Source organism: Culex pipiens, chromosome 3 (genome assembly GCF_016801865.2).
Source record: "Culex pipiens pallens isolate TS chromosome 3, TS_CPP_V2, whole genome shotgun sequence".
NCBI classification, from domain to species: domain Eukaryota; kingdom Metazoa; phylum Arthropoda; class Insecta; order Diptera; family Culicidae; genus Culex; species Culex pipiens.
The window spans coordinates 92,544,278-92,572,227 of record NC_068939.1 but is presented as its reverse complement, the minus strand read 5'-3'; the positions used below and the strand labels follow the sequence as shown (position 1 = coordinate 92,572,227).

At 40.6% G+C, this 27,950-nt stretch overlaps 2 protein-coding genes across 7 annotated transcripts in view; one reads left to right on the top strand and one right to left on the bottom strand.

The window, feature by feature from the left end:
- The first annotated feature begins 9,242 nt into the window (after positions 1-9,242).
- Positions 9,243-9,924, top strand: LOC120430837 (probable 28S ribosomal protein S16, mitochondrial). Its single transcript, XM_039595953.2, has 3 exons — positions 9,243-9,461; positions 9,523-9,682; positions 9,745-9,924. Exons 1-3 carry the CDS (start codon positions 9,345-9,347, stop codon positions 9,876-9,878), a joined length of 411 nt encoding a protein of 136 aa, XP_039451887.1. The 5' UTR covers positions 9,243-9,344; the 3' UTR covers positions 9,879-9,924.
- A 2,584-nt stretch (positions 9,925-12,508) lies between these two features.
- Positions 12,509-27,950, bottom strand: part of LOC120430836 (receptor expression-enhancing protein 5-like) — a 31,337-nt gene continuing 15,895 nt past the window's right edge. For 2 of the 6 annotated variants that reach the window (XM_052710046.1, XM_052710045.1), the window contains 3 exons: positions 18,117-18,349; positions 17,955-18,054; positions 12,556-12,812 (listed from right to left, as the gene is read on the bottom strand). In XM_052710046.1, the coding sequence (XP_052566006.1) occupies positions 12,571-12,812; positions 17,955-18,054; positions 18,117-18,349 (575 nt within the window). In that variant the 3' untranslated portion in view covers positions 12,556-12,570. Of the gene's footprint in view, positions 12,813-17,057; positions 17,799-17,883; positions 18,055-18,116; positions 18,350-21,429; positions 21,732-27,950 lie in introns of those variants that run through there. The other 4 variants (XM_052710047.1, XM_052710048.1, XM_039595950.2 and 1 more) reach the window with 4 other exon arrangements.

Below are 27,950 nucleotides of genomic sequence, written 5' to 3'. Positions count from 1 at the left end.
GCTTCTTTGCTTCGCGAGTTGCTGCCCCTTGTTGCACCTTCTTGTTGTTCTTCTGCTGATTCGCTCTCTCTCGCTCTCTCCCACATACACATACACTCATTCTCATTCGCTCGAAGCGCGCTCTCCCTCTCCATCTCTTTCGCTCACAAACACACCAACACAAAAACGCCAAACCATCATCGTCATCGAAAGCAAAGCAAACCAACAACCCCGGACGCCATTACTGCTGTTGTTCGCCGCCACACCACACGGCTCCGGCGACTTCTTCGGGGGGAACTCTCGCACGAGAGAACCAAGAGAGGGGGAGAGAACACGGCGAGAAGATTTTGGACCTTGCCGTCGTTGTCGCAGAGATACCAGTCAAGAGTTGCCAGGTGTGCCAGAACAGTGTTTATGAAATTTTCAATTGGGTACTAAAGCCCTATGTCAATTTTTATGTACAACGGTAAAAAACACGATTAAAAACCATTTCTGATAACTTTTTTTCATTTCAATGCAAAATTTTTTTTTGACAAGACAACATTTTTTCGATGAATCAACTATGGTCCCCTTGGAACGAGCTGTCAAGTAGGAGCTTTTCTGTCAAGAAGGACCGCGAGGTTAATTTTTCAAAATTGATTTAAAAATCCATTTTAAACTCTTTGTGGTCATACAAAGGGTCATTGTACTCAGAAAAATAAGCTTTATCGCTGTAAACAATAATATCAGCAATCTAAGCTTCATTTTAGGACCCAATTGGGAAACTTACTTGACCTTGAAAAATCCACTATCTTGACAATGTATACAATGTAAAAACGTTACCAAATCCACCCTTAGGTGATTGGTGCCTTCCTCACATTTAGAGGGTAATGCTATCCAAAATAGATACAAAAGGGCGTACCTTTCAGTGTTCTATCAACATGATTTATTATTCATACCATCAGATTGGGTAGTCAGATCATCATAATTCAGGGCACTAATGTGCTTATAACTTTTGATAGGGTTTTCAGATCTTCAATCTCTTGATAGGATTGTCAGATCTGCAATCTATTGAACTCATTGGAAAGGTCTTTCGTCTTTCTTTTCCAACGACAAGTCGCATGACAGATCCGGACAACGTTTTGATCCAAATATATGAGATCCGGCCTCTAAAAAGTTCATAAATAACACTTAAGAGCTTATAACTATTGATAGGGTCGTCAGATCTTCAATCTTTTGAACTCGTTGGAAAGGTCCCGTGGTGTAGGGTTAAGTGTGGTTGCCTCTCACCCAGTCGGCCTGGGTTTGATCCCAGAAGGTCTCGCTGGCATTTTTCGAGACGAGATTTGTATGATCACGCCTTCCGTCGGACGGGAAGTAAATGTTGGCCCCGGACTAACCTAACAAGGTTAGGTCGTTAGCTCAGTCCAGGTGCAGGAGTCGTCTCCCTGGGTCCTGTCTCGGTGGAGTCGCTGGCAGGCAGTTGGACTAACAATCCAAATGTCGTTAGTTCGAATCCCGGGGTGGATGGAAGCTAAGGTGTAAAAAGAGGTTTGCAATTGCCTCAACAATCAAGCCTTCGGACACTTAGTTTCGAGTAGGAAATCAGGCAATGCTGTAGAGCGAATTTGATTTTTTAGAAAGGTCTTTTCAATACCTTTCTAAAAATGTATAATATGATAGGGTTTCTTACAAAAACCACCCTTTTTATTATCTTCCGGACTTTTGATAAAATTGTTTTTTAGCATAACTTTTGAAGTACTAAACTAAACTTTATATTTTTTAACAGCGACTTATGGGACTCCAAGACCGATCGAATGAGATCAAAACGGTCTAAATCGGTTCAGCCAGTGCCGAGATAATCCAGTGCATTTTTTATCATTATCCCACCACACACACAGACATTTGCTCAGAATTTGATTCTGAGTCGATATGTACACATAAAGGTGGGTCTAGGAGGTCAAATTAAGAAATTCGTTTTTCGAGTGATTTTATAGCCAGTCCTCAGTAAGGTGAGGAAGGCAAAAATGCAATGCGAAAACGCAATTGAAACTTTTCTATTGACTTCTGCGTTTCTAAACATATTTTTTCCGGGTCCCTATTTGCCCTGTGTCCCTTATCATCCCAGTTAGCAGTATATCACTCTTATTTGTGATCATCTTGCTATGCAATAGATAAACAAGACATCAGGGAATGCTTTTTTTTTTTCTTGTATTAATTTCCTTTCAAAATGCCTAGATTTATGAAAGCTTGAGTACACTGATAAACAGCATTACACTTTTTCAGTTCACTTTTACACACTTGTATGGGATTTTTCAGTTCAAGTATGATTACACAATTTCGTGTAATCATACTTGAACTGAAAAATCCCATACAAGTGTGTAAAAGTGAACTGAACAGTGTGTAATGTTGATTATCAGTGCAACAAGTGAAAAAGGCGGACAAGTATTTTGAATATTTGAACCATTTTGCTAATAGGGCCCCAAAGCGTTATATAAATTTGTATGTATAACAATAAAAAAAACGAGAAAGGGTAGAAACACACAGGAAGTTTTCTGAATTTTGAGTTTTTGATATTGATAATTTAAACACTGACACTGGCAACACTTCCATGATTGATCTCGGAGTAAAACAATTGAGAGCGAGAAAAAGAGAGGAAGTGGGAGACAGAGAGAAAGAGATTAGATTTCTCACCCTCCCCCAGTTTTGGCCCACCACGCCGGCTTCCTTACCTCGTCTAGCAGTGCACACACACACACACAACGCCCCATCATCATCTCTGTCGCACACGCACACACACGCATACATTACCAATCTGCTTCTTGTGCAGCACCACCATTCAGCACCAAGTTCCGATTCCGATGTCGGACGGCTGGCAAACCGGAGAGCGCACGCACACACACAAACAAGCGCAGAACAAAAAATCCTTACAAAAGATGATCCACGGAGTTGGAAAAAAAAGAAAAAAATGGGAAAGTCTGGGCTTGGACGCGAACCCAAAGTTGGCACTTTTTCCGACCCTACACGGCCACAAACTAGCACAAAGTGGAGCACTACCCTTCCGGCATACTTTAGCACTATTTCCGGTACCGAAAATCTACTTTTTCACCGTTAAAATTGTAAAAAAAAATTGTTGACTAATAATGATGTCCGAACCGAACGTACCTGCAAATGCGCTTTAATACGCGCACGGCGAAACTTTCGCAGTCTGTGAGCGAAGAAGTGCTATGTGACAGATGTAGCGTTGTCCCGTTCTCGCACCCACTCACGAAGGGCTCGCTCGGTCGTGCTGGCTCTGTCTTTCCGAGAAAACGAGCGACGAAAATGGCGGCGGCAACAAAACTCGCCCCGCTCCCTTTCAGTCGACATATACGAAACGAGGGGTTTGCGAGCGAATTTTGTGAATATTTAGCTGCAGGGCTGCAATTCGTTTGGAGACTTTTAATCTTCCTACACTGAAAACCCAACCATGGTAGTTGCTACCATATTGTAGGGTTAAGTTGAGAACACGCACCGACGATTTTAGCTGAAAACATTCCGTGCTTAGATTTTAGATAGAGCTATCTAAGCTCGATCTCACGCACACTAGCTTACCATTTGTTTTTGCTGGCGACCACAAATTTTAACCTAAAAATCCATCGTGTACGTACACGCAATACATGCGCACGTAGATAACTCTATTGACTGATTAAGACAGTCAGTTTTACTATGTCGAGAGCAGTATGGTAATTTTAACCCTCCAATATGGAGAGAATGATAATGATTTTGTAATTGCTAATAAGCAGCATTTTTACCAAATGTTCTTAAAATTACCATGGTTGGGCTTTCATTGTAGTAACATTTAAGGCTTGAAGATGAGGCCCTCGCAACGGAATTCGATTTCGAGCACTTCATCCTCCTTCAAGAATGACACAGATTTTTTCGGCACACTGTCCAGGTTCATTCGGCTGAACTGCGCCGTCGCAAGATGAGCATTTGTGGGTGGTTAGTTGCTAAAAGAGATGGAAGTAAGTGAAGTTGGCAAGCCACTGCACACATTCTCCGATTATCCCGTTTCTCATCTCTCCTTCTCCTCACCGTCTTGCGTCTTCAACGCAATCTCGTTGTTCATGCAACGCTTCGGCAGCGTCATCTCCTCGACGATCTCGTTCCAATCCTCGCGGGAATTGACCTTCAATCACCAATCCCGGGCCACCACCACCGAATACGACCGGTGCGAATCCACATTCCTACCTCCCATCCTACAAAAAAAAAAAAATCAATCACAAACCCCACTGTGGCACTGTCCCCACAAAACACCCAAGCTTCCGTCTCACCCATTCCGGTCGTGGAACAGCTGCAGTTCCTGCAGGAAGCTCGCATTGTCCTTTTTGAGCACTTGACCTCGTTCCGTACCTGCATCACCCTCCTTCGAAAGCGTTCCGCTGCTGCTGTTTGGCTCACGAATGTTTCCGTCGCCGATTCCTGGCTGCTGCCACGGTCGGCTTTGCTTAGCGTCCTAAAATCACCAGCACCACCAGACCCACCAAAGTGTTTGTTTACATTTGGAACTTAGTCGTACACGGTTACAGCGGTGTATGCACATCGGAAGGAACCGGTCAAGAAAAATTTCAAATGGGCAGAGGCGGCAGCGAATGCAAGCCAGTGAGGGTGAAGAAACGCCCCAAGAAAACGCTCCCTCTCCTTTGTTCTGCTGTTCGTGAAGCTATTTCTTGACCCCTTTCCTTCCGATCTGCATACTAGCCTTACACGAGAAAATCAAAATGAAAGAAATTCTACAGTCGTATTAAAGAAGAAATCTTAATTTTGCCTTCCTCTTTGAGCAAATCATTCAAAAATTCTGGAGTTTTTTTTTAAAGTGAAATAAACCAGAGCAAACGAGAGTTGCTCTAGAGTTATCTATGTGCGCATGTATTGCGTGTACGTACACGAAAAAAAGTGAGGCAAAACAAATGGTGCGCTGGTGTGTGTGAGATCGGGCTTAGATAGCTCTCTGGGAGCAAACGGGAGGAAACGAGAGAAATTCAGAGAAACGAGAGAAACGCCATTCTGGCTGTTAAGAAATGTCACTTTTGACATTGTTGACGTTTCTCTCCAATCGCATCTGATGTCCTGTTTTTTTGTCGTTTTGATTGTGCCTTTTGAAAGTGCACAACTTTTTTATTTGTGTGAATAAAACATTTTTGGAAAAGTTAAATGGTGCTGCTTTTTCAATTAATTTGTAGGAAAGTCTTGCTCGACATCCCGCTGCATGTAAGCATCAAGTTCTGGTAAGTATTAAGGAGGAATTTTCAACCGGACTGGGGAACTTTCCCACGGTTTTACTCGAGCATTGCACATCTAATTTTTGTATCTTCCTCATCTGCCAGATCATGCTTGGGAATCTGGTTCCGTGCGGGAAACTTTCGTCGTACGAGGTCATGGAACGAGGCGTATCATTTGCAGGAGCTGCTGACTCTCTTGGACACCTGGAAAGAACAGACATGACCGTACTAACCGATGTACTGACCAAGGACAAGGACAAGTGCACCGTTGGTCGGGGATGAGTGAACAGAAGGCGGATAAGGTTACCAAGACATCGTGATTCCGTGGAAATATGCTGACCGATTATGATGTATACGAATGTAGTTATCTGTGTGTGTGTGTTGGTTAATAAAATCGGTTTTTCGAGGGGTGGGGGTGGGGTTTTTGTTGAATCCCAACCAGCTACGTCGGGATTATGATCGGCCTTCAGCAGTACGGAGTGTTGTCCAGTTCGACAAGCGGATCTTTGAGCTTATTTTGCTTAGCTTTCTTTTTCATGGCGATCGTGGTTCTCGGGAACCAGCAAAAGGTGGTGCGCCGTCATTGAGGTCGGTTTCTCGACATCGGTCAGAGTTTTGCATCAGCATGGGCCGAACCCTTTCTTGATAGATTCGTGCCGGCCTGGGCCGTGCCCTTGCTAGTAAAAACTCGAACTGCTCAAAGGAAAATTACCCAAAAATCTTCAGCCGAGCAGATGATTTTTTTTGTACAAGAGCACAGCGTCCTTTAACTGGGAGAACTTCCGATTCACTAGCTCTGTTCCGAGTCGACAAGAATGGCCGTTTGTTTGAGGGAATAGTCGCGGTAAAACGATCTTGTGGTAGAAACTCATGGTTCGAAAAGGAGCGTGGATCGAGTACGCAGGAAACGAGCGTAACTTTAGGGACCAGATGCACGCCGACCTCGACATAGCCCACAACGACAGGTGCCCTACTAAATGGCACACCGCGCCACAAATACAGCAGCGGAATCTCCGCCAATTCGATGTGTAGCATTTCGAACATCACCACCAGAACGTGGTAGCTCGATGCTGAGGAATTCGCCAGGGTGCCTCACACAACGCCTCAGGTTGACCAGAACTAACGTGGTCTGGCGGTTGGAATGGAGCACGTTTTTCCTTGTCCATTTCGTTATTGAAACTCTTTCTCGTTCAAATCCCCGCTGCTATTGCCGAACAGTTTCCGGATCGGTATTTTCGACCGGTAACTGGACACCGACAAGCCTCTGGAGGACATTTTATTTCCTCCCCAACCCGACAACCAACAACAACTGACCACGAACGACTTTGTAGCCGTCGTTGCCACCGACGGATTGCCTTTCGTCGTTGCCGCTTGAGGTACACATCCGTACGCCAGGAGTTAAAAGTACCGAAGATGCGACAGATTCTTTACGGAGGCTTCATCGATGCTATATCCGCCGTCAGTCTACGCGGGACACTTCCAGTACAATATGGCCAATCTTGCCAGGTAACCTGACCAGGGGCTAAAAGAACACATCAAGACAGATTAGGGACAGAAAATATTATTGACAAATTTCTTTGAGCGACTCAATCTGGTAATATGTAAATAAACAACGAAATGTCATTTTGTTGTTTTGCTCTTCTCTCATCTTTTGCTCTCTTCAGAGAAATTTCTCTCGAAGCAACCAGAGCAACCGAGAGCAAACGGGAGCAATCGGGAGGAATCGGGAGGAATGTAGAGCAACCGAGAAGAATGAGATGGGAAACTGTCAAAAGTCAAATTTCTGAGCAACGGGAGCAAAGTAGAGGAAACGGGAGGAACTTAGAGTAATAAGAGTGACTCCCTTGCTCACTGTCTTGCCCCGAGAAATAAACCAAATTTTCAGATTTTGTTTTTTGGGTGTTTTTTAATACCCCTGACTCAGGGCGTTTTAAAAAACACTCAAAAAGCAAAAACTTAAAATTTGGTTTATTGGATCCTTTAAAAAAATCCAGAGAGGGTGAAGAAATGCCCCGAGAAATCACTCCCTGTATACTAGCCTTAATGCTAGTACGGAGTTCTGAAGGAGAGGGGTCAAGAAACAGCTTTACGAACCGCAGAACAAAGGAGATGAAGCGATTTCTTGGGGCTTTTCTTTACCCTCTGTGACTTGCTTGCGCTGCCGCTGCTGACCATTTGATTTTTTTCTTGATCGGTTTCTTCCGAAGTGCATACCTTACATTAAAGGCAAATGCTCGTTTGGATAAATCAAACTCGTGTTTGTTTGGTAACGTCAAATTCACTTCGACCAGTCTCCCTAATTAGGGTCCTTAGTCACAGTCCCTTCGAAAAATGTTGCCTAAAATTTCGGGTGGTCCGTAAAAAAAACTGCAAAAAGTCGCATAACAAAAAACTTTAGCTGGAAAGAAAAAGCAGATCTGATGAAAACAAAACCGTTATTTCAACGTTTATATTTTCTACCCTATTGAAGCAAACTTTATGTTTTACCCACCTAACCAAAGTGGGAGTCTTTAATTGGGTACTAAAACCCTATGTAAATTTTTATGTACAACGGTAAAAAACACGATAAAAAATCATTTCTGATCACTTTTTTTATTTTTATGCAAAAAAAGTTATTGACAAGACAACATTTTTTCGATGGATCAAGGACCTTTTCTGTCAAGAAGGACCGCGAGGTTAATTTTTCAAAATTCATTTTAAAATCCATTTTAAACTCTTTGTGGTCGTACAAAGGGTTATTTTACTCAGAAAAATAAGCTTTATCGTTGTAAAGAATAATATCAGCAATCTAAGCTTCATTTTAGGAGCCAATTACAAGTTGAGAACCTACTTAAATAATAAAACTTTGTTAAAATACTTAAAAGTTAACTTAAACCTGGAAAATCCCAACCGCTGATTGCTATGTATTGTGTTTCATATGTTTATAGGACCTATTAAAAAAAAACTGTAGGATGGTGCTCAAGCTCAAAACCTTCCAGTCACGACGTTTAGTATGATTCTTGCAGAATCAGTTCTACTAGAATATTTCGTGAGGACTTTCTTTTGAGGTTATTTTTTTAGTCTTAAAAACTATTTTGAAGCATTTTAATTTAGAGGAAAACATTCCATATGACAAATATATGCGTGCTATGGGGTTAGGTTTCGTTCCCCTAACTCAAAGTTCAAATCTGTTTGTTTTTTTTTTCCTAAATGCAATACTATGTTCTGCAGATTTGTTTCTGAATAAGTACAGAGATTGTCGACATTCCAGCCCTGATCTCGCGAGAGAATTTCGTTTTGACTAGGGACCTACATAGGGAAATGAAATGTTCCGAGAGAAATTTCAAACTCCCAAAGTCATTCAAATTTAAGGTTGGAAAACTTGTGGGTTTTCTTTGGTGCTGGCTCGTTTCTTGTACCGAACAAGCACAAACATAACAAAAACTACCAGATTATTATAAATAACAGTTTTACAATGCTTGTGATTGCTAAAAATCTCGTTTTTTTGGCCAAAATTATTTTAAATTGATTCCAACCTTGTTCTTGCATAGTCTTGTTGCTCGATTGGAACCCCGATTTGACAGTTCGATTGGAACCCTGAGAGTGACATTTCGCCTCTCCATATAGACAAATCCAGCGAAAGCTCAACGCTGCTTTTTGATGGTGAGAGATTTGACATCTCCCATACTAAATGTCTCGATTTTCATACTTTTTGTTAATTTTCTTCTAAAATAAAACACCTAACATATGAAAACTATATATTTTTGATGCCCAAAATTCCTGCTGAACCGAATGGTGTACTTATCTCAACTGCAAATTTTTCGAACAGTTTTTATTTTAATAATATTCTAGACACATTTTGTGCACCTAATCAATCAATACTTTTATCATAAATAATCATTTTATTGCTTAAAAATTGAGTTTTCCTGAGCTCCCATATTCAAATACATGAAAGCTGTCATTTCTAACACCATTGGCCACCTAGCGGCCATTTCAAACTGGATACGTCTATAGGCCCTCTAGTTTTGACAGTCGATTTTTTTGCTCAATTGTCAAGATACAAAACAAAAACAAAGTTATTCAAGTGTGTTTTAAAATCTTGGTAATTTTGCTGGAATTGTCCCAGGGCCAGTTTAAAACAAAATGCCTCTAATCCCCGCCAGTGGAACGGGTCGGTTCTGGGCCAAATCGGCAAAAATCATCCGGTTCGCCCGACAAGGCTGCACCAACCGGCCCTTCTTTCACATTGTGGTTATGGAGGTTTGTGCTGTTCACGCGGTCGGTTTGATTGCGTTTGTTCTCATGAAGGCTTTCTTTGCAGCGCCGGAAGTGCCAGTACCAGCCGGTAATTGAGCAGATCGGCACGTACGACCCCATCCCGAACGAGCACAACGAGAAGTTGGTTTCGTTCAACTTTGAGCGCGTGCGCTACTGGCTCGGCAGCGGCGCCCATCTGTCCACGCCCGTCGCGGAACTGTTAGGTAACACCCGTCAGCCTAATTTATTGGTGCAATTTAATGCAATTTGATCTCTGAATTTGCAGGTGTTGCCGGTCTACTTCCGGTCCATCCCCGAACCTACATGAACGCCTGGAGAAACAGACAAACGGCAGAGAAGGTGGCACAGCTGGAGGCGGCCAAGAAGCAATCCGAAGATGCCGCAGAAGCTAGTAGTTAGGACCGAAACATAGTCATTTAGTTAAAATATAAATCGTAAAAACTGACGAGTTGGCGTTTATTCGGGGAAAGAGTGTTAACACAGAGTGGGTGGTGTTTATATAAAAGATGCGCGTGGCAAAGCCTACTGCGCCTAAAGCTAAACTAAACTAATCACCAGGGCCGCACTTAGGGTTGACTTCCAACACCCCCTCTCAAACCTAAAGTGCTTCGAAGCTACTCGGTCGAAACAGCTTCGGCCCTTGGTGAACACATCGGCGAGCTGGTCACTTGTCAGGAGGAACTGGCAACTTGGCGTGTTCTTCCTGGCCAGCTATCACGGATGTTGTTGTTGCGGATGCTCCGAGGTTCATCCGCTTCCGGTTTTGTAGATCTTCTTCGTAGTGTACTTGCTCTCCTCTTGACTTGCCACCGGAGAGTTGATGGCGGTTCCGATCGGTTCGCAGGCAAAACCGAATGTTGAGCGACGATCGACGACGTCGCTTCCCCGGTCTCCGTCCGCAACTCCTAGCAGCGGATCGACGGTCTCGTTCCGTTTGCGCTCCTTTAAGCTTCGAGATCTTCTTGAACAGCAACCGGAACTTGTACCGCTTTTGCCTGTTTTGCAGCGCCTTCAAGCCAACCAGCGATTTGTCCAGCTTTCGCACCTTACTCCCCCTCTCAAATCCTGGAGGCTTCCGTACTTCTGTCTGGTGCAGCTGTTCCACCGCTTCTGCCGGCAGCTCACGAGCGACGATTCGGGCGTTCTTTTCTTTGTAGTCGTACCCCGCACGTTGCGAGCACCCCGTCACGACGAGACGAGCTTTGTACCTGGCAGCAATACCATCTTCTTCCTTCTTGATCCTGAACACCCACTTGCAGCACAAAACTCGGCGACCAGCAGGTGCCTCGACGAGATCCCACGTGCGGTTCTTCTCAAGCGACCGCAACTCGTCGTCGATAGCGCGCTTCCACAGCGGCCAGTCGTCGCGTTTCTGCAGCACTTCATTGGTGTCGGGAATCTCATCCACGAGCCTTGCCGGCCACTTCAGCTTCAACTCGTGGTCGGGCTTTGCCGGATGCTTCTTCACGCGACCTCTTCTTTCTCCCGCAGCTTCCTCCAGTTCTGGTACTGCGTTTTCTTCGGGTACTTCTTCTTCTTCTTGCACTGTGTCATCTGCATCCGATTCTTCACTGTCGAGTTGATCGTCCGTGCACACTTTATCTTCCGGCACTTCTTCTTGACTCTCCAACTCAGCCACCACGTCCGATCCACACATTTCGAGCTCCACGTCAAGCACGAACAAACTTCCGTTCCGCGTTGCAGTGCACTTGACATCTCCGTCCTTCGAAATGCGAGCATGATTCCGGCCAAACGAGACTTCCATTCCGCGCTCAGCCACCTTCTCCACGGAGAACAGATTCGTCGTCAATCCAGGCACGTACAGGACGTCGTGAACCGTGCAGTTCAACGTCCTTTTTCCGACGCCGGCCTTCATTTTCACCTCTCCGACGAAGCGACTTTCGAGCGTCACTCCTGCTTCGGCCACGTTGACCACCTTCGGGGTTTCCATCCGACGCACATTCACCAGCAGATTCCAATCACCAACCATGTGCTCGGAAACATCACTGTCCAGCACCCACCGGAACTTTCCGTCTGCTTCCTCATTGTTGGCTTCTTCCGCTTCTGGCACGAACGGCACGTCTTCCTTGGCACCGGCACTGCTTTCCGCCGCATGCGCCTTCCCCTTCTTCAGCTGCTGCACACTTCCGGCAGCCTGTTTCACCTTCTTCTTCCACGGGCAGTCCACCTTCGTGTGCCCCGGTTTCCCGCAGACGCGACACTTGAACGGAAACGTTCCGTTACTTCCGGCACGCGCTGCTTTCCGGTTCGACACTTCCTCCAGAGCTTCCCAAATCAGCTTCGGCGATGACATTCCACGAACGACTTCCCGATGCGGCTCGGCGATCGTCTTGAGCAGGAACAACTTACACTTTTCGTCCTCTTCCTTCCGGGACTTCTGCAGTGCTTCCTTCCGCACCCGCTCCGCCACGCCTTCCTCCGCAACCACCGGGTAAAACGATTCCTCCTCCAGCGTCCGCAGGATACAGTGATGGAGTTTCAGCGCCTTCAAATCCGCTTCCATCCGCAAACTCCAGCACGAGAAATTCGTCCCGTCGAACACGTGCGACACAAACTCGTTTTCCATCGCACAGTTCTTTTCGCGTCTTACTCCCGAAAAACTTAACTCACTTTTCGATCGCGAAAACTACGTCACCTTCCCGGGTGTCCGCGCACGTGGAAAAACTTTTTCCTTCCGTTCGCGGTTTCCTTGGCAACGCGCCACGCGATGTGCTGGGCCACACAACCTGACGAGTTGGCGTTTATTCGGGGAAAGAGTGTTAACACAGAGTGGGTGGTGTTTATATAAAAGATGCGCGTGGCAAAGCCTACTGCGCCTAAAGCTAAACTAAACTAATCACCAGGGCCGCACTTAGGGTTGACTTCCAACAAAAACTATAGGAATACGGATCTTTTTCAGTCTTCTTCAAATAGACGAAATTATGTTTTTTCTGGTTATTGATTACACTAGTTAATTCAGAAATTTTATTGCATCTGGTAATTTACTTCAATAAACTTGTTGTGTTTTTGAAGTTCAGGTACTTACAGCAGTATTGTTAAAAAAAAGATGGAATTGTCTTGAAGATCATTTTTAACACGCGGGAGGAATTTCTGGAGAAGTATTTGAATTTTCACCCGTTAACAATGGCATTGCTAGATTGGTTGGCTGATGCTCTGAAGTGATAATTTGTTTAATCTCGCATGTTTTAGGTTGGGTCGTCTCCTGTTCGGTCGGGTGGGTTGAAGCTTCATGTTCCTGTGAAGTATTCGGTTTCATCTCGACGGCTTTTTGTTGGGCCGCCACCGGTTCAGATTCAGAGTTTGTATGCAAAACTGAAAAGAAATATCGAAATCAAGACCTCCCGACGGAATAGAAAGGTACCAAAGATATGGCAATACCGTGTTAGGGTGGTCTGAAAAATGGCCATTTTCGTAATTTTTCGCAAAAACCTCTTTTTTCGAAAAATCATATCTCCGCGCCATTTCATCCGATTTTAGCTGTCTTAGACGCAAAAGAAGGTGATGAGTTTGGCTATTTGGGAAAAATAGTAAGAAGTTTCAAAAATCTTGCTTAACATTTGAAAAGGTCGTATGAAAACTTAAAATGCTGAAGGTTTCGGGATCAATGGGTCTGTGTCTGAAAATATTTTTATCGGATTCCTCGGAAAATTTCACATAACATATCAAAAAATTGGCGATGTCGAACCGTACGTTTCGGAGATATGATTTTTTGAAAATAAAAACTGAGTTTTTCGACGCGCCACGCGCAAAAACGGGAAAATGATGAAATCGGCAAAAAATCAACTTTTTTCATTAAAACTGCGATAACTTTAAAATTTCAGCGATGACCTATAGATGTTATGGTACCAAAAGTTGCGTCTTTCAATTACACAAATTTTGATACCCCAGACACGGTCAAAACGCCATTTTAAGTTTTCATGCGACTTTTTCAAACGGTAAGCAAGATTTTTGAAACTGCTTACTATTTTTCCCAAATAGCCAAACTCATCACCTTTCTTTTGCGTCTAAAACAGTTAAAATCGGATGAAATGGCGCGGAGATATGATTTTTCGAAAAAAGAGGTTTTTGCGAAAAATGTCGAAAATGGCAAATTTTCAGACTACCCTAACACGGCGTAGGTCACCCTAATGGCCAAACAAAAAATACGGGTCTAATTATTTTGGCCAAGGAACCCCCAGAAAAATTTTGAGCCCGATCGGAGAACTTTTTTTCGGTTTAGGCTCTTTTCAAATGGAATTGCTGCATTTTTTTTATTCGGTCGGAAAAATATTATTTTTCTTGAAAAAACTTTAATTTTTAATCACATGATCACCCCGAAATTCTGGCTCGATGTCGCCATCATGCGACCGCGTGCTCCGTTTGTTTGTCAACAAAGCTGCAGCTGGATGTTGAGACGAAGTGAGGGGGGAAGAGATTTTGACATTTTTATGCCCGCATTTGGCCCGCCGCCTATTTCGTCGGTCGTTAAGTCGCCGGTCGTTTCCAGCGACCGAGTCCAGCTAGGAACTGATCGTACAATACCAGCGCACCATGACACGCTCGGCTCGTCGGCTCGGTTTCGTGTCTGGCACTAAAGCTAAGAACAAGATAGTCCGTTCAACTCAATGGTGAACGCCAGTTCGATTTTTCCATCAACTTTGCTTTGTTCAATGGTCGATGACCGGCAGGCTATGATGACAGGCGCAAAATTTGCGTTTGCGTTCAGGCCTGACGGACAATCTTATTCTTACCTTAACCCGTGGCATGAACCCAGCGTATGAGCCAAGGTGGTTCACTCGGTACGAGCCGTGGTACGTACCGTGGTATGCGCTGGCGGTACAAACCGGGTTCAATACCACCGGTTTGTACCAGACATGAAACCGAACCCACGAGTCGAGCGTGTCTTGGTGCGCTGGTACGATAAAACAAAAAACAAACACACAAATGGGTTCGGGCTCGTACCGAAGCTAGAAAACCAAACATGCGGTGTGCGTTGTTACTGGCGCATGGGAAGTTTGCTTATAACTATCGATAGGGTTTTCATATCTTTATCATTTCGATGCGTTGGAAAGGTAACATTTCCTCAGTAAGATGAGGAAAGCAAAACACCCGTTCAAGATACATACGATTCGATTGGTATGATCCCAAGCCAAGGCACGTCTGGATAAAATTGGAAAATCTTTGTCGGGTCATATTTGTCAGTATTAAGCCATTCGGATATGTTAGTACCGATTTTTGCCTTCCTCACCTCAATGTGGAAAGGCTATAAAATCACTCGAAAAATGAACTTCCTTATTCGACCTCGTAGACCCACCTTCACGTGTACCTATCGACTCAGAATCAAATTCTGAGCAAATGTCTGTGCGTGTGTCTGGATGTGAGTCCGTGCACCGAAAAATATGCACACGATTATCTCCGGACTGGCTTAACCGATTTGGACCGTTTTGGTCTCATTCGATCCGTCTTGGGGTCCCACAAGACCCTAGTTAATATTATGAAGTTTAGTGAAGCACTTCAAAAGTTATGCTAAAAAACGATTTTAGCTAAATTTCTGAAGATTGTAAAAAGGGTGGTTTTTGTAAGAAACCCCGTCATGCTACATATTGTTAGAAAGGTATTTAAAAGACCTTTCCAATGCATACAAAAGATTGAAGATCTGACAACCCCATCAAAAGTTATGAGCACTTAAGTGTTATTTCTACACTTTTTTGAGGCCGGATCTCGAATATTTTGATGATAAAGCTGTCCGGATCTATCATGCAATCCATCGTTGGATAGGTAATCAAAAGACCTTTCCAAAAAGCCCAAGAGATTGAGGATCTGACAACCCTATCAAAAGTTATAAGTACTTTAGTGTTTTATATACACTTTTTTTAGGCCGGATCTCAGATATTTTGATAAAAATAAGTGTTACACTTACAGTTTACACTTTTTTGAGGCTGTGTAGGGTATTCATTTTTATGAATGCGAGGAAGGCATCAACCACCTAAAGGTGGATTAAGTAACGTTTTTCTTTTTAATTTATACGGAGTTGCTTGAAAAACTCTGAGCTCTTTTTTTTAATCTGAACGACATTTTTTATACTATTCACTTATCTAGGAAAGTTAGATGTCTCCAGAAACTGATTATAGGAAGCAGAACCATAAAAGCCAGCAGAACCATGAAAAGGAATAAGGATTAGGAACACGGGAAATGTTAAAAATATGCAAAACATACTAAGAAAAAGGTTAGCATAACCGCATCAAATTGACCATTTGGCCTCGATCTCGATCTCGAGCTAGATCGACTCAAAGCTCGAGCCGAAATTTTCAGTGGGCGTTGATGTGAGTGACTAAGTGAGATTAGAAGTAGTTTTTGCCATCCTCGCCTTACTGAGGAAAGGCTATAAAATCACTCGAAAAATGAACTTCTTAATTTGACAACCTAGACCCACCTTCACGTATACATATCGATTCAGAATTATGTTTTGAGCAAATGTCTGTGTGGATGTGTGTAGGTGGGTGGACAAAAAATTGTCACTCGATTATCTCCGGACTGGATGAACGGATTTTGACCGTATTAGTCTCATTCGATCTGTCTTGGGGTCCCATAGGTCTGTATTTTAAATCAGCAAGTTTAGTAAAGTACTTCAAAAGTTATGCTAAAAAAACGATTTTGACGTATGTCCGGAAGATTGTAAAAAGGGTGGTTTTTGCAAGAAACCCTATCATGTTATACAAATTCAGAAAGGTATTAAAAAGACCTTTCCAATGAGCCCAAAACATTGAAGATCTGACAACCTTATCAAAAGTTATTAGCACTTAAGTTTATACACTTTTTGGAGGCCGGATCTCAGATATTTTAATAAAAATGATGTCCGGGTCCATCATGCGACCTGGAGGCCGAATTTCAGATATTGTGATAGAAATATTGTCTGAATCTTCCATGTGAACTATCGTTGGATAGGTTTTTTTATCAGACCTTGCCGATGAGCCAGAAATATTGAAGGTCTGCGAACCCTATCAAAAGAAATGACTAATAAAGTTGATTTGTTTAACATGTTAAGGGGGAATGTTGCTATTTTTACTGAATGTATTGACTTTATGAATATGAGGAAGGCACCAACCACCTCTCCAGATTATTGGAAGCTGCTGTTCCTGTTTAAATTTAATAAAATTTAATATTTGAACCGGATTAAAATTTTATATTATAAGGTAAGTATTATTGAATTTTCTATGGTTACACTGCCCCTGATCGCGTACATGTTCCATATGAATTTTCATCACTTTTGAGTTATTGATGCAGTTTGGTTCGAAATCGTGTGCTCTTTCAGAAAAGCTTAAAACATCCAGTACTTTGTTCTAGAAATCAGGAGGAAAGCCAGTCTTTTTTCGTGAAAACTTAACATGTACTCTTATGTGTGGGACAAACTTGCTTTGCGTTTTTCTGATCTTGATGTTTTTGCATGTGGGACATTTATGCTTATGTGTATGCTTTTTTTTGAAGATGATGGTATTTCGCCTGTCATTAAAAATACTCATTAATTTGTTAGGCTAGATCACGCAAGGCTTTCTTTCAAACAAAGTACCACCAATCAGATTTGTGTGTCATCGATTACCTCCTCCTTTTTTGTTTATTACATACAGATTTTTTGTTTGTTTGTGTTTAAAATATAAACCATACTTTTCGAGTGTCTTTTTTTCTTTTCACACGCCCAAATGAAGCGGTGAGTCGCGCGATCTGTCTGCTGCTGATTTGCATTGATTTGAAGTTTTTATAAAGGAAAAAAACATGGCATTTTGTTTCTGTTTCACCCTCGTTTATTACCTAGGCCAGTGTGATGAGTGCAGAGAATAGAGTTTTACAATTTGTGGACAAGTAAGGCAATGTTTATTTCTCTGTTGTTTGCTGCAGTGTTCCCATGCTAATCGATTTTTTTTGCATTGTTTCTTTTTTTTGGTAAGCTGAACTACTTGTCGTTTTTACAATATTTTTTGCCACATATGGTCGAATTAAATACTTTACTAGTGATAAGCAATTGTCCAAATTTGTAGAATATAATTGCAAAATGCCTAAGTTTGTGGTCGAGAGTTTCGTGGTTTTGGTGCGCAAGGGTTTGCAAAAGTGGCCTCCCCTCAACCAAGAAGAATGAAGAGCAAATTATGGGTAAAAATGTCTCACTAAACTAGGGATAAAATCTTAACGCTACCACATAAACACGCATTCGCTGCTGCTACAAGCTAAGTTAAGGGTTGGATGTTTATGACAGCTTTTTGGAGATCACATCACCGGCCACCTGCTTGATCTTACCGGCAGCCTGGTCAAGCAGTTCATCCGCTCCTTAGTGGAATGATTAAAGGTTTAACGAATTTGGTCTGATTTGGGGCTCACTTCTTATAATGTAAGCTGAATGTAAGGAACTTACCAAACAATTCTTGATCTTGATTGCTTGATTTGTTCCCTTGGCGCACGCACAAATTTGGCTTGATTACTTACTCTTTTCGTATTTCTTGAAGTACGGCAGGATCACCCTGTGGTACATGAAGTTGGCGCCGTTGTTTTCGATCGGAACCATGCACCAGATGAAGAACACGCACTGAAATTAACAAAACAAAACGTTCAAAAACAAGTCAAACCCACCAGTAAGCATTCCCATACCTTCAGCAGCCAGTAGAAGGGGATGGCCTGGACGAGGAAGAGCGACACGTGCTCGAACACCGAGAGCACGCCGTAGATGACCCAGTACGTGAGCCACTTGGTGTCGTCCTCCTTGGTGCGGGTTTCGATCGCCTTCATCGAGACGTACGCCGGGTAGGCGACGCCGATCGCGTTACACAGGATCTGCGCGGCATAGCCGAAGGCCAGGTAGAGAACCACAATGGCAACACCACCTGGGAGGGGAGAAAAAAGGAGAGAGAGAGGCATTAATTAGATTTTTATTACTGCATTGAAAGTATTTTTTGTATGTTTCAACCTTCTCTTTGATTAACAATGTCACATGTTAGGTATTGAGGTCCTCTTGGCCCCAAACTTTGAACAATCTCCCGGTACCGGAGTGGCCAAGATATATTAGAGACGGCGTTTATAGTAGATTGTTACATCGTCGTGAAATTGAATTGAATGAAGGTTGATATGCAACATGATGGGCAATGGAGTTTCAACAAAATATTTAATTTGGCCTTTCTTCGGGTATCCAGGAATTGGTCCCAGATTAACCGAAACTCCAACGTGAATACAAATTAATTATCATGATTGAAATGGTATTGATAAATTGGTAGACAACTCTATTATGTCATAAGACGTTACTCTTGATTTTGTGTAATTTGCTCGCATAATTTTTATAATGATTGCTATTGTATTTCCGGTATATAGTGTATACAAAGCGATGTAAATCATTGTAAATTCTCAGTGACCAACGCGAGGTATGAATAAAGTACGGGTAATATGACCAAACCAGAAGAGGAAAAAGAGACTACGGAAACTTCAGCAGATCCTCTATCCAAAGACACACAAGGACGTAAGGGATCGCGCGGAAATTGTATGTCCCAAGATCCAGTAAGAGAGCTAATGAGCTAATGTACGGATGACATGACGCTTGAACAGGCGGTGAACAACGCCAAAGTTCTCGAACAGATAGAGCTGGACGTTATAAACATGAAAAAAGATCGGGAACCTAAAAACAAACAATCTAGAATGAACTTCATGCAACAAAGTGCAACGAGGCACTGCCGAGTAAGATAAATACGACAAATTCAAAATCGAATTTTGCATCGAGTTTCATATAACGTTTTTATGCAAATCATTCAAATATTTAGTTATTCATAGTTAGAAAAGATGTGTTGGCCATCTTACTTGATTTTCCATCTCAGTAGCCTATGAATTCTGAATAAGTTTGTTCTGTCATATTTTTGAAAAAGAACTTTGTCTTAAACTCTATTTGCGATGTCGTTCCATTTTTTTGGGGAGATGTCACGTTACAGTGTTGCATTCACTTTTAGGCACTTGAAGTTCTTGTCCGTGTTTGGGAAGTAGTATGCAACACAACAAATCATGTTACGTGGGAGCGTTGCAACAAAAAGCGAATGAGGTATAGAGTTATCTAAGCCCGATCTCACTCACACTAGCACGCCATTTGTTTTGCTGGCCGGTACAAAATTTAACCTCAATCTTTTTCGTGTACGTACACGCAATACATGCGCACGTAGATAACTCTATGGGATAACCGTTGTCTATTGTTGGACGCCGAGAAGTAAACATCAATCTGGACCTGGAAGCAGATGGCCTGGCGGCTCAGAACAGTTGGTCGAAAAGCAGATGACCTGTAGCAATGAGCAGCCCAAGCGGAGGCAGGACTGCCGGAATGATTGAGAGCCACCGGAATATTCCGGCAACAAGACCCAAAGTGGCCAGATCCCTCGATGGCCTTCCGATGGATTAAGTTAGTTCTTGTATGAGTAATTGTCCACAATCGGCTCTGCTAGCATGTTTCGTGAATGGAATGGATGGCCCTTAGGGTACTCAGAATGTGGGATTTTGGTTCAAAACCATGCTCCACAAGCTGAATATTGTTCTCCGGGTCAAACCTCTGAGCAAAACGGACGATTCTCGCGGGTGAAGTTTGTTATTGTTGAGATCAGTCTAGACTCTGGATCAAATGGACAAAAGTTTTATTGTTTGATCAAAGCTAAACAAGCAACGGAATGGATACAACAACAAATAAGTTTTGTTTGTTTACTTTATCATTATGTGGATTTTATCAAAATTATATATGCTTCAACGTGTTTGACCTTGAACACTGTTCTGTCTGAAACAGGTTTCGTCGGGTTCGACGAACAATTGCTTGAACATTTGTCTTAAACAAAAAGTTTAAGCAAAACACTAGTTTTGATTATGTTTTAAGTTTATTTCATTAAAATCCATGTAATTTTTCAGACAAATAAGGTTTTTTTTTAATTTGTTGTAACCACGGTTCAAATCCGAAGTCACCAAAGTTTGAAACTCAACGTGAACTTGAGTTTGTGTTCGAACATCCGCCAATTATTCTCCATCTATCGATGAATTCTTCAGTCCCTTCAATCTGCATACTTCAATTATCTTCATTCCTCAATATTTTCCCTTGCTTGAAGGATCTCTTCCGCGACGGTCCCTTGGATTCTGTTTGCTTTAAAAATCTCTTCCGGTTGTCAATAATTTCACTTTCTCATGGCTTGCATAGACATTTTTCTTGGCGAAACGAAGCTTTGAAGGGTGTTTGACATTAGTTTGTTTTTGTTTGATGGACGTTGCCATGATTCTCTTTCATAGCTGGGTATCAAGAAAAAATATTTTCAATCGAGTCTTCATTTTGCATCGTTCTGTAAACTGATGATTCTCTTCCTCGACGGCCCTTGGATATTGACAACCAGAGAAACGGCTGAAAAAACCATGCAAAATGTCCTATCGAGCTCTGTGGATCCGTAGAAGCCAGAAGCCTTTGATTTGAATTATCATTTCACCGCTATCATGCGGAAGAGAGAAGAGAGTTTTGTTCTCTTTCGATTTTACTCTCTCAATGATTGCTGTTTAACGACTGCTGCAACAACAAAATATCATTGTTTTACAAAGTATACTGTAGTTAAGTATAAGTACAATGTACAATACATTATGTGTGCAGAGTGCGCGAACAAGATCGCCAATGACATTGAAACCCCTCAACAGGTGGCTTTGGTGTCGTTAAAAATGTACATTTATAAATAGCAAACGAAAGCAATTAAAATTATATAATAGAATTATCATTTTTTTCTGAGAGGTAGTGCACTACAGAACATTCGCGGTTTGTATGACATTCGAGATTGAACATAATTTGGTTGAATGATTATTTATCGAGTCGAGTTTTTAAATATTAACGTACATCACGATTTTTTCCAGTTTAATTTTGTTTCCAAAGTTACCGATCAGAGTACTCTTCCAAAGTTTACAAAGCCTCATTTACCAATCACTGTTGCTTGCGTTCGCAGGTCGTTCTTCTTTTCTCCACCTCCGTCGACGGAGTCCTGGGACACGTTTTCGTCCGACATGCTGGGATCTTCTTCCTAGACCAAAGACTGTGTTCACCTCGACGCTATAAATAAGCTGAAGCAGACGACACTGGAGACACGTGTTGCTACCCGGAACCACGTAACTCCCCCGATGGGACACACCACACGATCGACTCCGGACGCACAGAACCACACGGACCAAGGACAATATGATCTACTGCCGGTAACAACTCGCTTGGGCAACGACAAAACGACACAAGGCTCATTATTAAAAAAAAATAATACATATATATTTCCCTCTCGGTACATTTGGGTGAGACTCTTGAGCGCGAAGAAAAAAGAAAAGGAGCAAAAGTTCCCGGGACCAAACCACAGTTTCGCATCTTAGAACGCCAGATTCTTTGGGGAGGGAAGGAATTTTTCGTCAGGCCGCCACCGTTTTCTAATAATAACCAGCTTGATATCACCAACCGACCGGTTGTTGGGCATAGTAAAAGGCGGCACAAGTGGTCATCTATCTTGCCTTGTCCATCGTCATCATCGTCGTTGGTCTCGGTCTGTCGTTCGCGAACTCTGCTGGCCGGCCAGTGAGGTAACCACCGGTTGGTCAAGCCGGGTCTTGTCGTAACTCGTGAGATTGGCGCGCGCGTTTATTGTTGCGGTGATGGATTTTGGGTAAAATATTTCATTAGCGCGGTAACAGCTGGGAATCGAATTTGGGAAATCTTTGAGGCTTAGGAAAACTTTATGAAAAAGCTACATTTTTGTAGCCAAATGTCTTAAGCGATTGATCCATCAATTAAAAATTTGAATCGAAATCGAGATTGAAAATCATTCCAAGCAACAAGGGTGATAGATATTCAGCCATTCCACGTCAAACAGAAAGTCTCCAAATCAAAAGTGCTCCGATTTGGCTCAAATTTGAAGTGGGGGTTCTTTGACCCAACTAATTAGACCCGTATTTTTTTGTTTGGTGATTAGGGTGCTCTTCTCCGAAATAGGGTAGTCCAAAAAATTGCATGTTTCGTTGATTTTCACAAAATACACAAATATCTCTGGAACGGCTGAACCAATTTTAGAGCGCCTCAACTTAAAAGAAAGATTATTAGTAGTAGAGTATTAGTAGATTCGGAGTTATGAATTTTTGAACATAAAAACTGGGTTTTTACCCTGCCCTATTTCGGAGAGGAGCACCCTAATCACCAAACAAAAAATAGGGCCTAATTGTTTGGGTCAAAGAACCCCCACTCCAAATTTGAGCCAAATCGGAGCACTTTTGATTTGGAGACTTCCTGTTTGACGTGGAATGGCTGTATAAGACAATAGGTCTATTCCCGTACTTGCAGAATTGCAGAATTTCTGCAGCTTCTGCAGAATTCTGCAGCCAGCATAAGTCACTTTTTTGCAGCACGTTCCCGTACTTTTCAGCTCGCTCTCTTCATCTCTCTCTTTTGCAGAAGTTTTGCAAGGAGAGAAGCGGCAAACAATTTGCCTGGGTAGCGCGTTCCAGTACTTTTTCTGCAACATTGTACACAGTTGAGTGGATTTACTCAAACTGGGTATTATTTTTTTTAATTATTTCAAAATATTAAAAAAATATGGTTGACAAAAAAAGTAATTGAAAGAAGGTTACCTCTTGAACTGGGACATTATTGTTTTATGCAGCACAACATTTTATTTAAAAAATCAAGGATGTATTATTTATTGAGTAACTAGAAATTAATTATGCTTAGGTAGAAATCATATATTAGAAACAACTTAAAAATTTTACATAAGGTAAACAATTTTACAAATGAGAGTGGCAGGTACGTTTAATAAATATGATAAAAAATAAAAACAAAGTTTTATATAGAAGGGACCATAAATACATGTTTAATAGATAAATAGAAATGATCAAAAACTCAAAAATTTTGATACACATAAATAAAGCAATCTGGAAATTAAGAAATCCACAGTTAAAAATATAAAAAAAATATTTCCACATCAAGAAACTTAAAAAAAAACATCAAATCAGATATTTGAGAAATTTAAAAATGCAAATAATTATATCAGAAAAATAAAAAAACAATAAATTGAGCTTTGAGCTCAAAAAATCAAATAATTAAAAACTAAATATTTCAAAATGATTTAAGTTCAAAAAGAATCTTAATTTAAAAAAATCAAAATAAAAAAAAGTTGAAAAAAAATCGAATTAACCCTCTCCCGCCCATGGTTACTCCAGAGCACCAAAACTTTGAACTCAAATATCTCGGAACTGACACAACTTTTCATGGTGCTTTAAGTTGCAGGTGTTCATGTAGAATGTATACATACTAACATCTCCCCAAATTACATCAAAATTGGCTAAACACAATCAAAGTTACAGTGTGAAATGTAAACAAAATTGGGCCAATTTTAGGGAAATAAATAAGACTTGTTTACGAAAGCCCGTCAAAATTACCAAACACAAAATTTTATGAAACAAAAAATGTTTTGCTATCATTTGAACCTTGGACAAAAACTTCTGTGAATAACATTGTAAATTTGGACCGGTTTTAAGTGTTTTTCAACCTTTTTCATTTGGTGCACCAGAGCACCACCTAGGCATATGAGCAACTAAATATTCAGGAGCACTTTTTTTTCTAAATTACAGGAAAAGCTTATTTTTATCAAAACAAAAGTTTATAAACGTTTTGACTATTCATAAACAAGACAAAACATTGTTATTAGACCGATAGTTTTATTATTTTCCTCATTTTTTATGAAAATGGTTGTTTGTGGGTTTTGAATGAGCCAATCAAAGAAACCTGAAAATGCAGAAATTTTAGAATTTGTAGTTAATACTTCAGAAATATGGTCTTACAGCATAGAATAAGTTGTTTTTAACACATTTCGAAGCGTTTTCAAACAAATGAACCAATAGATTTGAAGAAAACGAGATTTTGTGGTTTAAAAAAAGTTGCTCATCTTCCTGATGGTGCTCTGGTGCACCACTTCAAATTCTACTTTTTTGCCCCAATTCGATGTTTGTGGGTCAAAGTAAAGTATTTCCTGCATTATTGTACCAAAATTAAGCCATTTACTATTTTTACGATAAGCAAACAGCTCTGGGCGTTAGAGGGTTAAAATAACATTTTGTTTTAATATTTATGAGCTCAGAACACAACAAATTCAAAAGCTACAGTTAAAAATAAAAAGGAAGAAACTTAAAGAAATTATAATTTCAAATACACGTAAAATTAAAAAATTCTGTAAATCAAAATTTTTAAAACTCAAATATAAATAAAATAGGAACAGTCAAAATTTCCAATCTATAAATCCTCTAAACTTGAGTTTCTAACCTAAAATATGACTTCAAATAATGTGTATTTATTATGATTCAAGATGGCGTAGAAATTAAAAGTTCAAGAGTTTAAAAAATTAAGAATTTGAGAATTTGAGAATTTAAGAATTTAAGAATTTAAGAATTTAGGAATTTAAGAATTTAAGAATTTAAGAATTTAAGAATTTAAGAATTTAACAATTTAAGAATTTTAATTTCGACAAAATAACATTTTTTTTGGTTCATGTAAGAATACAAATTGGTAGCACCGTTAAAGGTATACATAATTATTTGCCAATACAAATGTAGGACGATCGAGGCACCCCTCGGTTCCGAACCCGAGGTCTAGAGAGAAAATTTTGTGCTGCTCTCGGCAGTTAGCACTCGACCGCGTACCGACGTAGAAGTGGAATAAACCGCAGTTAAATCGGACAAATAAAGCTACGTTTCCTATTTTCCATTAATTCTAAACTCTTCCCTTTTCTACATGGGGGCTCGTCCGGGAAGCGAGTTAATGTGAAAATTACGCGAAGTGCGCGAAATCGTTACAAAATTCGCGAAAAAAGACTCTGAAAGTGACGCCAGCCGAACGACAAGATGGCGACCGTCGAAGAGTTGTGTGAAAATTTCACCAAGATTGGCCTTGTGCGCGAGTGCGAAAGACTAGGCTTGCCGACGAACGGCGGCAAGAACGAGATGGCGCTACGAATCATCGATCATCAAGCGGCTGCAAACGGAAAGGACAACGATGACGACGGCAGCCAACACGACGACGATGATGGTTCGGTCCACGACGAGCAGAACGACGAAAACGAGAGCGACGCTGATGAGAACGACGACTCACACGCCGACAGTGACGACGCTACCGTGAGAGGAAACGACGCGAACGATGAAAGAGAGGCACGACGAAACACACACCAACGACCGCAGGTGTATTCGTTTCGCGACATGGAAGAGAGCATCGAAAGTTTCGGTGCCGAAGACGGCGAAGATGTGAAAGTGTGGTTGCAGCAGCTCGAAACAGTTGCGGAGTCGGCTCGTTGGACTGGCGAGCATAAGATGATTATGCTTCGCAAGAAATTAACCGGCACGGCGCGTCGGTTTGTGTTCTCTCTTCGGGACGTCAGCAGCTACGCCAAGTTGAAAAAGGCGCTCATCGATGAGTTTGCTCCGTTCGTGCGGGCGAGCGACGTCCACCGCACACTGGCAGGGTTGTTACGGAAAAGTCGAAAAAAAATCCGCGCCAGATCCGCGCCGACCCTAAACCCCGATCCGCGCGAAATCCGCGCCATATAAAAAAAATCGCGACAAACATAGAAGAGAGTAACATAATGAATGAAATTTTAAACGAAAAAAGAATAATACAGAAGGCATTTGGATCAGTACCGTTGATCAGTTGTGGGTTCATATCCCACCTGTACCAAATGGAAACTTTATTGCCATTTCTGAAACAATATTAGCATTTTTTGCAACACTTTAAATATCGTTGCTTTAAAAATAAATTCAGGAAAAAAAGTTAAAACCATAAAATAAATCACCAAATTATAAAATCTAGGGATTTAATGCTTCATAATTCTCGCCAAAACTTAACTCTGGAAAATCGAAACACGAAATGTCTATTATTTTCTTCTCTAAATTTCTCTAAACTAAAATATGACTCCGAAAATGATCCGAACTAAGAAAATGGCAAAAAAATAATAATTTTATAATTTAATAATTTAGTACTTTAGTAATTTAATAATTTAAAAATTTAAAAATTTAAAAATTTAAAAATTTAAAAATTTAAAAATTTAAAAATTTAAAAATTTAAAAATTTAAAAATTTAAAAATTTAAAAATTTAAAAATTTAAAAATTTAAAAATTAAAAAATTAAAAAATTTAAAAATTTAAAAATTTAAAAATTTAAAAATTTAAAAATTTAAAAATTTAAAAATTTAATAATTTAATAATTTAATAATTTAATAATTTAATAATTTAATAATTGAATAATTTAATAATTTAATAATTTAATAATTTAATAATTTAATAATTTGATAACTTAAAAACTTTCTTAAAACATTAAAAATTAACAAAAAAAAATCAATTGTTATATTTTCGTAATTTTTCAATTGAATAATTCTTCTTTTAAGTTTTTTGAGTCTATAAGTTTTATAAGTTCAAATTATGATTTTTTTTTTTATTATTTGAACATGTAAATTCTGGAGTTTCAAATTGTTGAATTCCAGATTTCTTATTTTTTTTTTTAATTTTAACATTACATTTTGCTTTTAGACGAAGATTTTAGCAGATTTCTAATTGGATTTCGTCATGTTGTGATAATTGGGAATAGAATCAATTCTACCTTAATCAGAGTGACAACAGAATTTTAATTTTTTTCAATAAACCAAAAATTTAAAAAAAAAATTTATATTGAAAAAACATAGAAAATCTAAAAAGTTTCACAGCTTCAAATTTTTAAAATTCTGTAATTTTTCGAATTTTGTTATTTTGATTTTAATAAAATTGGTATTTTTTGAATTGTTAAGCAGATGTTTTAAAAATAATGAGTTCTAATGTTATGTTAAATTTATATAACAAATCTCAATACATTAAAAAAAAATCGCTCCTTAAAGATTATTTCAAAGTTTCGTATTAGGAAAAAAAAAGCAATCAATAATTTTTAGAAGAAAATTTTCTTCATTTACAACTTCTTAGAAATTGATGTTTTCGCACTTAACGAAAAAAATTGAATTCATTTAATTCCTGATAATATTTTCCTTTGTAATTTGAAAGAATTTCTATCGTTCTCAATTATTTTGTTTATCAAAATTGCTATCCGCGCGAAATCCGCGCCTGAGCAAAATTTGCCAGCAAATCCGCGCCAGATCCGCGCGATACGCGCCATCCGCGCCATCCGCGCGATCCGCGCCGTCCGTAACAACCCTGCACTGGGAAATCGGAAGAAGAAGCCGACGGAGACGACGCGAGACTACATCTACGAGATGCAGAGAATCGCGCTGGCCATTGACCTCGATGAGCCAAGCCTGTGCGAGTACATCGTGGATGGAATCACCGACGACGAGTTTCACCGCTCTCTGCTGTACGAGGCACAAACCATTCGCCACCTGAAGGAGAAGTTGCTGAACTACGAGAAGGTGACGAAGAACTCCCGCAAGAAGACGAAGCCGGACGAAA